This window comes from Protomyctophum parallelum, assembly GCF_964188405.1.
Source record: "Protomyctophum parallelum genome assembly, chromosome: 11".
Lineage (NCBI taxonomy): Eukaryota > Metazoa > Chordata > Actinopteri > Myctophiformes > Myctophidae > Protomyctophum > Protomyctophum parallelum.
In genome coordinates this window covers 52,471,163-52,483,926 of record NC_139707.1, presented here as the reverse complement: position 1 = coordinate 52,483,926, position 12,764 = coordinate 52,471,163, and the positions used below count along the sequence as shown (strand labels likewise).

General features: G+C 43.7%; 1 protein-coding gene across 1 annotated transcript; it reads left to right on the top strand.

Annotated features, from left to right (window-relative positions):
- Positions 1–323: 323 nt before the first annotated feature.
- LOC310867095 (NLR family CARD domain-containing protein 3-like) lies at positions 324–12,448 on the top strand (the record flags this gene model as incomplete). Its single annotated transcript, XM_083776894.1, has 10 exons — positions 324–348; positions 539–784; positions 2,885–2,929; positions 3,211–3,339; positions 3,929–5,672; positions 5,764–5,931; positions 6,166–6,336; positions 6,550–6,723; positions 6,905–6,960; positions 11,928–12,448. 10 exons carry the CDS (start codon positions 324–326, stop codon positions 12,446–12,448), a joined length of 3,279 nt encoding a protein of 1,092 aa, XP_083633020.1.
- Between the last annotated feature and the right edge of the window lie 316 nt (positions 12,449–12,764).

Sequence of the window (12,764 nt, the reverse complement as noted above, 5' to 3'; positions counted from 1 at the left end):
TGTAATTATCCAATCTGTTCATTAATTCTTCAATCAATCATTAATTTATCCCAATTCTTATTAAACGTTTGTCTCGGTGGGATTAGTCTTCATGGCAATGCAATGAATTAGATGTGATGTTCTCCCTGTGCTTTGCAGTAGAGTTAGACCATATATGTAGTAGAGTTAGACGGAATGGAAATATATATTATCCTACTAATTGTTTCCACATTGACTGATATAGATATTTATTACCATATTACGATCATCACTCTGTATTGTTATGATTGAAATAACATGACTGTATCCAACAGGATGCTGATAACGACTTGACTTCAGAAGCAATGGATGCAGAAAAATCCAGAAAAGGTGAGTCTTTTATCTCAGTGTCCGAGGTGACCGGTGAGTAGGTTGGTAGCTGGTGCTACGTTCTGTTTACCAGGGCTGTACAGTAGGGTTGTACAATATGTTACATTACTTTGTATGTGGGGCATATGGAGATGAGAGCTTTGTTTTTCATTCTCTAATTTCATCCACTCTTTTTCTCTCTTGCAAACAGCACAGTTTGTGATGCAGCACAGGGCACAGTTGACCCAAACGGTGACCGCAGTCATGGCTGTAGTAGACAGTCTAGGAGACAGCTGGGTCCACGCTGAGAGCTACAGCAAGATTCATGCCGAGAAGACAACCATGGATAAAATGAGGAAACTGTACACATTAACAGTAGGTCCAGGAGGAACCAACGCCCAGGCAGCATTTTATGATGCCCTCATGGAACACCAACCCCACCTACTGGTGGACCTTGGTAAGATCATTCATTCATTCATTCATTTAAGGGGTGTCAGTGGCTCAGGGGTAGAGTGGCCACTTGGGAAGCGTGAGGTTGCCAGTTCGATCCCTGTGGGCTCCCCCAGAGTTAGTGTTGCAGTGTCCTTGAGCAAGACTCTGAACCCCTAACTAGCCGTTCGCTAAATATTTCTAAATCTATTCTACCAGGCCTACAGTAGGCTATATGCACTGGACACATGTCTTCTAAATCTAGTCAACCAGGCCTGCAATAGGCTATGCACTGGACACATGTCTTCTAAATCTAGTCAACCAGGCCTGCAATAGGCTATGCACTGGACACATGTCTTCTAAATCTAGTCAACCAGGCCTGCAGTAGGCTATGCACTGGACACATGTCTTCTAAATCTAGTCAACCAGGCCTGCAGTAGGCTATGCACTGGACACATGTCTTCTAAATCTAGTAAACCAGGCCTGCAGTAGGCTATGCACTGGACACATGTCTTCTAAATCTAGTCTACCAGGCCTGCAGTAGGCTATGCACTGGACACATGTCTTCTAAATCTAGTCAACCAGGCCTACAGTAGGCTATGCAATGGACAAATGTGTATGATATTATTTTAGGAAACTAGAAATACGAGGAAAATAAACAGTATCCAACAATCGACTTTAACAACCGTCTGACGGGAGTTTTCATCAGGTCAGAGTACGGTCATTATTATTATTATTATTATTATTATTATTATTATTATTATTATTATTATTATTTTTATTTTTATTATTATTATTATTATCACCTGGGTTGGTCAGTCGTGTAACTTTCCGGACGTTAAGCTGTGTATGTGTTCAACAACACAGCCATGACGTTAAACTGTGTGTGTGTGTTCAACAACACAGACATGACGTTAAGCTGTGTGTGTGTGTTCAACAACACAGCCATGACGTTAAGCTGTGTGTGTGTGTTCAACAACACAGCCATGACGTTAAGCTGTGTGTGTGTTCAACAACACAGCCATGACGTTAAGCTGTGTGTGTGTTCAACAACACAGCCATGACGTTAAGCTGTGTTTGTGTGTTCAACAACACAGCCATGACGTTAAGCTGTGTGTGTGTGTGTGTTCAACAACACAGCCATGATGTTAAGCTGTGTGTGTGTTCAACAACACAGCCATGACGTTAAGCTGTGTGTGTGTGTGTTCAACAACACAGCCATGACGTTAAGCTGTGTGTGTGTTCAACAACACAGCCATGACGTTAAGCTGTGTGTGTGTTCAACAACACAGACATGACGTTAAGCCGTGTGTGTGTGTTCACCAACACAGCCATGACGTTAAGCTGTGTGTGTGTGTGTGTGTTCAACAACACAGACATGACGTTAAGCTGTGTGTGTGTGTGTTCAACAACACAGCCATGACGTTAAGCTGTGTGTGTGTTCAACAACACAGCCATGACGTTAAGCTGTGTGTGTGTTCAACAACACAGCCATGACGTTAAGCTGTGTGTGTGTTCAACAACACAGCCATGACGTTAAGCTGTGTGTGTGTTCAACAACACAGACATGACGTTAAGCTGTGTGTGTGTGTTCACCAACACAGCCATGACGTTAAGCTGTGTGTGTGTGTGTGTGTTCAACAACACAGACATGACGTTAAGCTGTGTGTGTGTTCAACAACACAGCCATGACGTTAAGCTGTGTGTGTGTGTGTGTGTGTGTGTGTGTGTGTGTGTGTGTGTGTGTGTGTGTGTGTTCAACAACACAGCCATGACGTTAAGCTGTGTGTGTGTGTTCAACAACACAGCCATGACGTTAAGCTGTGTGTATGTGTTCAACAACACAGACATGACGTTAAGCTGTGTGTGTGTTCAACAACACAGCCATGAAAAATAACACTGACAGCTATGATGTGACGGAAAATTGGATTTGGATTGGCATTGGACAACCGCTTTTGGGTTTAGCGAAGGGCTAATTGCTCCCAATGTGCAGGGTGGTGCCTTGCATGGTTTCCGCCACCATCGCAGTGTGAATGGATGAATGTAATGCACAATCATAAAGGCGCTATATAAATACAGCAGTTACCTGGCATGTCCACTCACACTTCATCCTCCTCTCCTTATGCAGGAGCTGATCCTCCATCACAAGACTCGACTAACAAGGCTAACGAGGGTGAGTCATGAAACAATCTGGACGGAGCCTTTTGTAAATTAGTTAAACAGTAACAGATTATTTCTGTATTTACTCCAGCAGTCAATGAGTTAAGGTGTCATCATCATATTATTGGCAGCCAACACATTGTTTTAAACATGTTAATCATGTAATATTATAATCACGCTATCTCTCTCTCTCTCTCTCTCTCTCTCTCTCTCTCTCTCTCTCTCTCTCTCTCTCTCTCTCTCTCTCTCTCTCTCTCTGAGTGTAACACTAATATGTTTCTTTATATTGTGCAGCTTCTCCAGTGCCCCCTGCTGGAGCCATTAATGAAGCACATGGTGGAAGTGCAGTGGCTGCTCCTGTTTTATCTGGATGTAACATCAGTGGTTCAGTTATCATCACTGTCACCACTGCTACACAGCCAGGTACACTGTAAAATATACTACTGTATTACTACACAGCCAGGTACACTGTAAAATATACTACTGTACTACTACACAGCCAGGTACACTGTAAAATATAATACTGTACTACTACACAGCAAGGTACACTGTAAAATATACTACTGTACGGCTACACAGCCAGGTACACTGTAAAATATACTACTGTACTGCTACACAGCCAGGTACACTGTAAAATACACTACTGTACTGCTACTACACAGCAAGGTACACTGTAAAATATACTACTGCATTACTACTACTACTACTACACAGCAATCCATTGCATGAATGTTGTTACTTAGATAATGACAATAGAGCATCAATACATGCTAACGTATAATGACAATAGACAATAGACAAACTAACGTTTCACTTCATTATCCTCCTCTCCTTATTCAGGACCTAAACTTCCATCACAAGACTTGGCTAGCAAGGGTGAGTAAAGAAACTTAGATCGGGTTCTCTACCTTTGTATCTCCAAGTACAGCAGTACACCTTCCCCACCTTCATCTATAATGATGTCATTCTATAACACATGCTTAATGATGTCATCTTGTCTTTGGTCATTTAGAAACTCTTGATCTGTGTAAACAAGTGCTCAAGTCTAATCTGAGTCAGAAGAATCAGCGTTTGAATCACTGGAGCTCAAAAGATGAAACAAACCCACTTGTGAGTGACATGTTCACAGATGTCTACAACACAGTGGGAGGCAGTGGACAGGTCAATAAAGAACATGAGATCACGCAGATTGAATTGGCATACAGCCAAACAGCTGGACCAGAAACACCAATCAACATGGACGACATAGTGGAACCTTCACCTGGACAAAACAGTGGACACATCAAAACAGTGATGATGAAGGGAGGGGCCGGCATTGGTAAATCAGTACAAGTTCAGAAGTTCACTCAGAACTGGGCAGAAGGCAAAGCCAACCAGCATGTCGACTTTGTGTTTCCATTCACTTTCCGAGAGTTGAATTTGGAGATGAAGGAGAACAAGGAGAACAAGTACAGCATGGAGGGACTTCTTCATCACTTCTTCAGTGAAACCAAGGAGATAAATATCTGCACCTTCCAACAGTGCAGCATTCTGTTCATCCTGGATGGGCTTGATGAATCGAGGCCAGCTCTAGATTTCCTGAACACTGTGACATGGACTGATCCGATGAAGCCAACAACAGTGCACGTTCTCCTGATAAACCTCATCAAGGGGTACTTGCTTCCAAAAGCCAAATTCTGGATAACCTCACGACCTGCAGCCGCCGGCCAGATCCCTTCTGTTGACAGGGTGACAGAGGTGAGAGGGTTCAGAGACCCTCAGAAGAAGGAGTACTTCTTCAAGAGGTTCCCTGATGATGAGCAGCTGGCCAAACAAATCTACTGTCACATCGAGAAGTCCCAAAGCGTCCACATCATGTGTCACCTCCCGGCCTTCTGTTGGATCACTTCTAACGTTATGGAAGAAATTGTGAGGAAGAAAGGAGAGCTGCCAAAGAGCCAGGGCGCCATGTACTCCCACTTCATTGAGATCCAGTCCTTACTCAAGAATACCAACTTTCCTAGCAGGAAACAGTATGATGTCATTCTCTCTCTGGGGGAACTGGCTTTTAAAGGGCTGATGAAAGGCGACCTGATCTTCGAGGAAGAACACCTGACAGCGTCTGGCATTGATATCAGCGACGCAGCAGTTTACGCAGAACTGTTTGGAGAGGTTCGCGGAACAAGGGACAAGATGTTCTCCTTTGTCCATCTGAGTGTTCAGGAGTTTCTGGCTGCCCTCCACGTCTTCATCACTTTCATCAACACTGGTGACAACCTACTCTCAACCTCCTCATTTGGAAAGCTTTTCAAAACCAAGATTCATCACCTCTACCAAAGTGCTGTAGACGAGGCCTTAAGGAGTCCAAATGGACACCTGGACTTGTTCCTACGTTTCCTGATGGGCTTCTCTTTGGACACCAATCAGAAGTTCGTACAAAAGCTCATACAAAAAGGGAAAAGCTTCCAGACCAATGATAAAACCATCAAATACATCAAGGAGAAGATCACAGAGAATCCATCTCCAGAGAGAAGCATCAATCTGTTCCACTGTCTGAATGAGCTGAATGATCATTCTCTGGAGGACGACATCCAACAGTACCTGACGTCAGGACGTCTCTCCACAGACAAGATCTCTCCTGCTCAGTGGTCAGCTATGGTCTTCGTGTTGCTGTCTTCAGGAAAGGAGCTGGACGTGTTTGACCTGAAGAAATACTCTGCTTCAGAGGAGGCTCTTCTGGGGTTGCTGCCCGTGCTCAAAGCCTCCAAGAAAGCTCTGTAGGTTCACTGATAACTGGATACATTTCAAATATTATTTGATCTTTATTTAACATCAAATCTAATACATGCACCACTATTGTTTCTTCAGGCTGAGTGGTTGCAACCTGTCGGAGAGATGCTGTCAGGAGTTATCGTCAGCTCTCAGCTCCAGCTCTAGCCTGAGAGAAATTGACCTGAGCAATAATGACCTTCAGGACTCTGGAGTCAGCCTCCTGGCTGAGGGACTGGGGAGTCCCTGCATGTTGGAGACTCTCAAGTCAGTATGCCTGAAACTGGGTTCAACTGTGTTAAAATAAAACAAAAGTTTTTAAAATCAATGGGACAAAATATAACATTGTGAAACTCTCTGTGTGTGAGTGTGTGTGTGTGTGTGTGTGTGCGTGCGTGCGTGCGTGCGTGCGTGCGCGTGTGCGTGCTATTTATTTTATTATATGATCTTTATTTTCCTGAAGTCTAATGACTACATTTTTTACCACTATTGTTTCTGCAGGCTGAGTGGCTGCAACCTGTCGGAGAGATGCTGTCAGGAGTTATCGTCAGCTCTCAGCTCCAGCTCTAGCCTGAGAAAAGTTGACCTGAGCAATAATGACCTTCAGGACTCTGGAGTCAGCATCCTGGCTGAGGGACTGGGGAGCCCACACTGCATGTTGGAGACTCTCAAGTCAGTATGCCTGAAACTGGGTTCAACTGTGTTAAAATAAAACAAAACGTTTTTAAAATCAATGGGACAAAATATAACATTGTGAAACTGTGTGTGTGTGTGTGTGTGTGTGTGTGTGTGTGTGTGTGTGTGTGTGTGTGTGTGTGTGTGTGTGTGTGTGTGTGTGTGTGTGTGTGTGTGTGTGTGTGTGTGTGCGCGTGCGTGCGTGCGCAGTTTGTCAGGATGTCTGGTCACAGAGAAAGGCTGTTCTTCTCTGACCTCAGCTCTGCGCTCCAACCCTTCCCATTTGAGAGAGTTGGACTTGACCTTCAATCATCCAGGAGAATCAGGCGAAGCGATGCTCTCTGCTGTTGTGAAGGATCCACGCTACAGACTGGACGCTCTTAGGTACGAGAGACTTGGTCTGTGCGTGCGTACGTGCGTGCGTGCGTGCGTGACAACATTTTGGTCAGAACAATGTTCTCAGTCATTCTGTGATGCTGTTCTGTATTATTTAATGTTTAATGGTGTAAAATCATAGTTTATATTATCATAGAGTATATTGACTTTGTCTCTCCTCCAACTCCAGTGTGGACCACGGTGGAGAGTGTTGGCTGACACCAGGTCTGAGGAAGAGCATGACGTGTAAGTTTATATTCTGTTTCATTCATTATTACTGTACTGTTATTAAGGTTATCGTAGCGGTAATTTGTATGGGGGGGGGGGGGGAGGGGGGGTCATATCCACATCAGTATGTGACATTATGAACTGAAAAAAGATGATAATAACCATAACGTGTAGGCCAGCGGTCCCCAAACATTTTAGGCCGTGAACCCCCTGTTACCTCCTGGCCTAGCTGATGTACCCCCAACGTTCATCGTTGTATTTAGACCAACATTATATATTTCTTAATATGATTATGGCAAATAATCCCAGAATGTCACTGCACTGAGAGACATGCAGCTGCTCTACACATCTCCTTACAACAGTGTTTTACTGACTCTATACATCTCCTTACAACAGTGTTTTACTGACTTATATACATCTCCTTACAACAGTGTTTTACTGACTTATATACATCTCCTTACAACAGTGTTTTACTGACTCTATACATCTCCTTACAACAGTGTTTTACTGACTCTATACATCTCCTTACAACAGTGTTTTACTGACTCTATACATCTCCTTACAACAGTGTTTTACCGCCTCTATACATCTCCTTACAACAGTGTTTTACTGACTATACATCTCCTTACAACAGTGTTTTACTGACTCTAAACATCTCCTTATACAACAGTGTTTACTGACTCTATACATCTCCTTACAACAGTGTTTTACTGACTCTATACATCTCCTTACAACAGTGTTTTACTGACTTATATACATCTCCTTACAACAGTGTTTACTGACTCTATACATCTCCTTACAACAGTGTTTTACTGCTCTATACATCTCCTTACAACAGTGTTTTACTGACTATACATCTCCTTACAACAGTGTTTTACTGACTCTATACATCTCCTTACAACAGTGTTTTACTGCTCTATACATCTCCTTACAACAGTGTTTTACTGCTCTATACATCTCCTTACAACAGTGTTTTACTGCCTCTATACATCTCCTTACAACAGTGTTTTACTGACTCTATACATCTCCTTACAACAGTGTTTTACTGCTCTATACATCTCCTTACAACAGTGTTTTACTGACTATACATCTCCTTACAACAGTGTTTTACTGACTCTATACATCTCCTTACAACAGTGTTTTACTGACTCTATACATCTCCTTACAACAGTGTTTTACTGACTCTATACATCTCCTTACAACAGTGTTTTACTGACTCTATACATCTCCTTGCAACAGTGTTTTACTGACTCTATACATCCCCTTACAACAGTGTTTTACTGACTCTATACATCTCCTTACAACAGTGGTTTACTGACTCTATACATCTCCTTACAACAGTGTTTTACTGACTCTATACATCTCCTTACAACAGTGTTTTACTGCTCTATACATCTCCTTGCAACAGTGTTTTACTGACTATACATCTCCTTACAACAGTGTTTTACTGCCTCTATACATCTCCTTACAACAGTGTTTTACTGACTCTATACATCCCCTTACAACAGTGTTTTACTGACTCTATACATCTCCTTACAACAGTGTTTTACTGACTCTATACATCCCCTTACAACAGTGTTTTACTCACTCTATACATCTCCTTACAACAGTGTTTTACTGACTCTATACATCTCCTTACAACAGTGTTTTACTGACTCTATACATCTCCTTACAACAGTGTTTTACTGACTCTATACATCTCCTTGCAACAGTGTTTTACTGACTCTATACATCTCCTTACAACAGTATCAGAAATTGGCCGTCGACCCCCATCTGAAAATATGTTGTTACACGGACCCCCAGAAGCCAATATTTGAGTTTAAAAGGATTTGCATACGTTTTCACGATAAAATAAATAAATAGCAGATATACAAGCTCGTAGCGCAGCACTCTGTGCCGCACTATGGTCCTCATTCACAACAGCGTTTACGCTCATAATTGATTGATTGATAATTGATAATTGATGTTACGTGAGCGTTGCGTGAGCGGACAGGCATTTACGAAGATTCCCACGTTACGTGGGAATTCATGGCCATCTCTGTGAACTTGACGGTGACGTTGTTTGGTCGGAATCTCCGCAAATTTCTGCGCCACCTCTCAAGGTAGTGTAGAAAGCATACGCTGGTGTAAATGTATTCAGAAAGCTTTAGTCTTCATGCTGAATCAATAAATAGTTCCCAAATCTCAGATTAAAATATGTAGGCATGTGTCCCCCAACAAGTATCACTTGTATGCACTTGTATGCCTAAATGCATGCATTCTAGAGGCAAGTTAGCCTATAGTCCCATACAGAAACTGCCCCCGCAAGGACGACACCTTTTTATTTATTTATTTATTAGGATATTTGGAGCATGCTCACTCGGCAGCCTTCTACTTGAAGTTCAACGCGTTGTGAGCTTGTAGATCGGCTCTCGCGGACTCATGCTGCATGTTAAAAAACAAACTCACAATTATAATAAGAACATAGGCTACACTTATCTGCATTCTGTACTGTACAAATCCAACGTTGTTTAGTGTAGTAATGCCTGCAGTATAGCCTATTGAAATTGTTTTGTTATGGGGCTCCTTTGAGTCAATTGACTGTCGGTGTGTGTGTGTGTGTGTGTGTGTGTGTGTGTGTGTGTGTGTGTGTGTGTGTGTGTGTGTGTGTGTGTGTGTGTGTGTGTGTGTGTGTGTGCGTGCGTGCGTGCGTGCGTGCGTGCGTGCGTGCGTGCGTGCGTGCGTGCGTGCGTGTGTGCGTGCGTGCGTGCGGGGGGGGGGGGGGGGGGAAGCAGAATGCTGCCGCTGAACCGAGTCCAATCTGGGTGAAATCCCCCCCCCCCCCCCCCCCCCCCCCGACTACATGCCGGTCTGACAGACAGACAGCAGTCACTATAGGGCAAATTAGCCCTATAAAAATAAGTAAAAAATCTGAGAATATGTTGTTCCAGGGACCGTAAAAAGGTATTTTTCATTTCACTACTGTAGGTCTCTAAGAACAATGTAGGTCAGGATATTATAAAACATGGAATATATAAATATAAAATGTACCGGTATGTAATTGGCCGTCAGCCCCCATCTGAAAATAAGTTGTTCCATGGACCCCCAGAAGCAAAGATTTGAGTTAAAAACTGTCACTGTGAAAGAAGATGTATAAAAGATTTGCACCCGAAGAAAGAAAATAGCAAAAAACAACCATTGTTATAGGTAGGCCTATGCCCCATAAGACCACAAATATTCTCTAAAAGTGTGAACAAAAACATACTTTTCATTTCACTACGTCTTTAAGAACAATGCAGGATGTTATAAAACATAGAATATAAAAGGACCCCACAAATTATCAGAAATTGGCCGTCGACCCCCATCTGAAAATACACGGAAATTACACGGACCCCCAGAAGCAAATATTAGAGTTAAAAACGTTTACTGTGAAAGAATATTTCGTTTTATTTTGTTTTCACGACAAAACAAAAAAAATAGAAGATCTACAAGCTCGTAGCGCGGCACTCTGTGCCGTGCTATGAGCTTGTAGATCAGAGTGCCGCGCTACGAGCTTCTAGATCTGCTATTTCTCAACAGCTAATGTGGTTAAAAGTTAAGGTGACACAGATGTGTTCCAGGTCTTAATGGGTTAACCAATTGAGATCTGAGACCAGATTCTACAAATGTTTTCTAACAGTTTCATGAAAAACCTTAATATAATTCTATACCAGAAGCAAAGATATAGGGTATGAGTAATTTATTTTGCTGTGAACGAATATTCAAAGATTTTCACACGATTTTTCCAAAATAGCAGATCTACAAGCTCATAGAGCTTTTAGTCAACTAGCTAGATGTAGTCGACCAAAACCATATGATATTCAGTTAACTAAAACTAAACTAACACTAAGACATTCAGGTGACTAAATTATGACTATTTTATGAACATTTTATTCAAAAGACACGGACGTACGCACGCACGTACGCACACAACATGCGCGCGTACTAAAATCGGGCATTATGACGCCTTGGAGGCAAATTACTGTAGATTTAGTTGACTAAAATGATACACACGCGCACAGACATGTGCACGCGCACACACACATACGTATGCACGGACGCATGCACGCACGCACACACACATGCACAGACGCATGCACGCGCACGCACACATGTGTACGTACGCACGGACGCATGCACGCACGCACGCACGCACACACACACACACACACACAAGAACACACACACAGACGCTCGCTCGCACACGCACACATGCATACGCACACACACATACACACATAGTCACGTGCACACTGCACACACTGCACACACAACACACACACAACACACACACAACACATGCACACAACCAAAATCATGCATTATGACGCCTTAGAGGCAAATCAGCAGTAGATTTAGTCGACTAAAATGATACAGACGTGTGCGCATACACACACATGCGCACGCACGCATATACACACCATGCACACACAACACACACACACACACAACACGTGCACGCAACCAAATTCAGGCATTATGACGCCTTAGAGGCAAATCAGCAGTAGTCGACTAAAATGATACACACGTGCACGCACACACGCATGCACGCACACAGACACACACACACACACACACACACAGACACACACACACACACACACACACACACACACACACACACACACACACACACACACACACACACACACACACACACACACACACACACACACACAGACGCAGTACACAGTCCTTGTAGCGCCTCTTTTGTCCACCAGGGGCACGCTTTGCATCGTGCAGTCGGACGTAGAGGACTTGACGGAGCAAACGGTGGTCAGGCACCGCACGCACGCACGCGCACACACACACACACACACACACACACACACACAGACACACACACACACACACACACACACACACACACACACACACACACACACATACAGTGTCAACATCGTTATTATTATTATTATTATGATGTGTGATTGTAAACTGGTGCTGTATTGTGTTGTTCTCATCAGATGTGTGTGAACTCACTCTGGATCCAAACACAGCATACAGAACCCTCTCTCTGTCTGAGAACAACAGGAAGGTGGGACGGGTGGGACGGGATCAGAACTATCCTCCTCATGCAGACAGATTTATGAACCGGTGTCAGGTGATGTGTAAGGAACCATTGAGTGGACGCTGTTACAGTGAGGTACAGTGTAGTGGATGGGTTAGGGCAGCAGTGACGCACAGACATATCAGCAAACGGGGTGATGACAGTCTGTTTGGATTCAATGACCTTTCATGGAGTCTGGTCTGTAATGGTAATGCTAAACACTACGCTGTGTGGCACAATAAGAAGGAGACTGTCCTCCCTGTCAGAGGCTCCTCCTACTCCAACCGAGTAGCAGTTTATCTAGACCATGCTGCTGGCACTGTGTCCTTCTACACAGTGTCCTCTGACTCACTCACACACCTGCACACCTTCCAGTCCACCTTCACTGGACCACTCTATGTTGGGTTCAGGGTGTGGGGGGGTTCAGTGTCTCTGTGAGAGAACCTCTCTATGTTGGGTTCTGAGTGGGGGGGGGGGGGGGTTCAGTGTCTCTGTGAGTGAACCTCTCTATGTTGGGTTCTGAGTGGGGGGGGGGGGGGGTTTCAGTGTGATGTCTCGGCCTAGGGGGAACCGAGACATGGAAAACCGACCTTCCCAGCTCCCAAGAAAACCGCCGTCCAAACTTTTCGATATTTTCTTTTTATTTGTGTTCTTCACTTCAGGCCATTTCGGGTACAAAATCTCCAAGGGGCGGAGGACTGAACAATAACCCATTCTGACCTGAGATCAGATTCATACGAGGTTTCCACTGGAC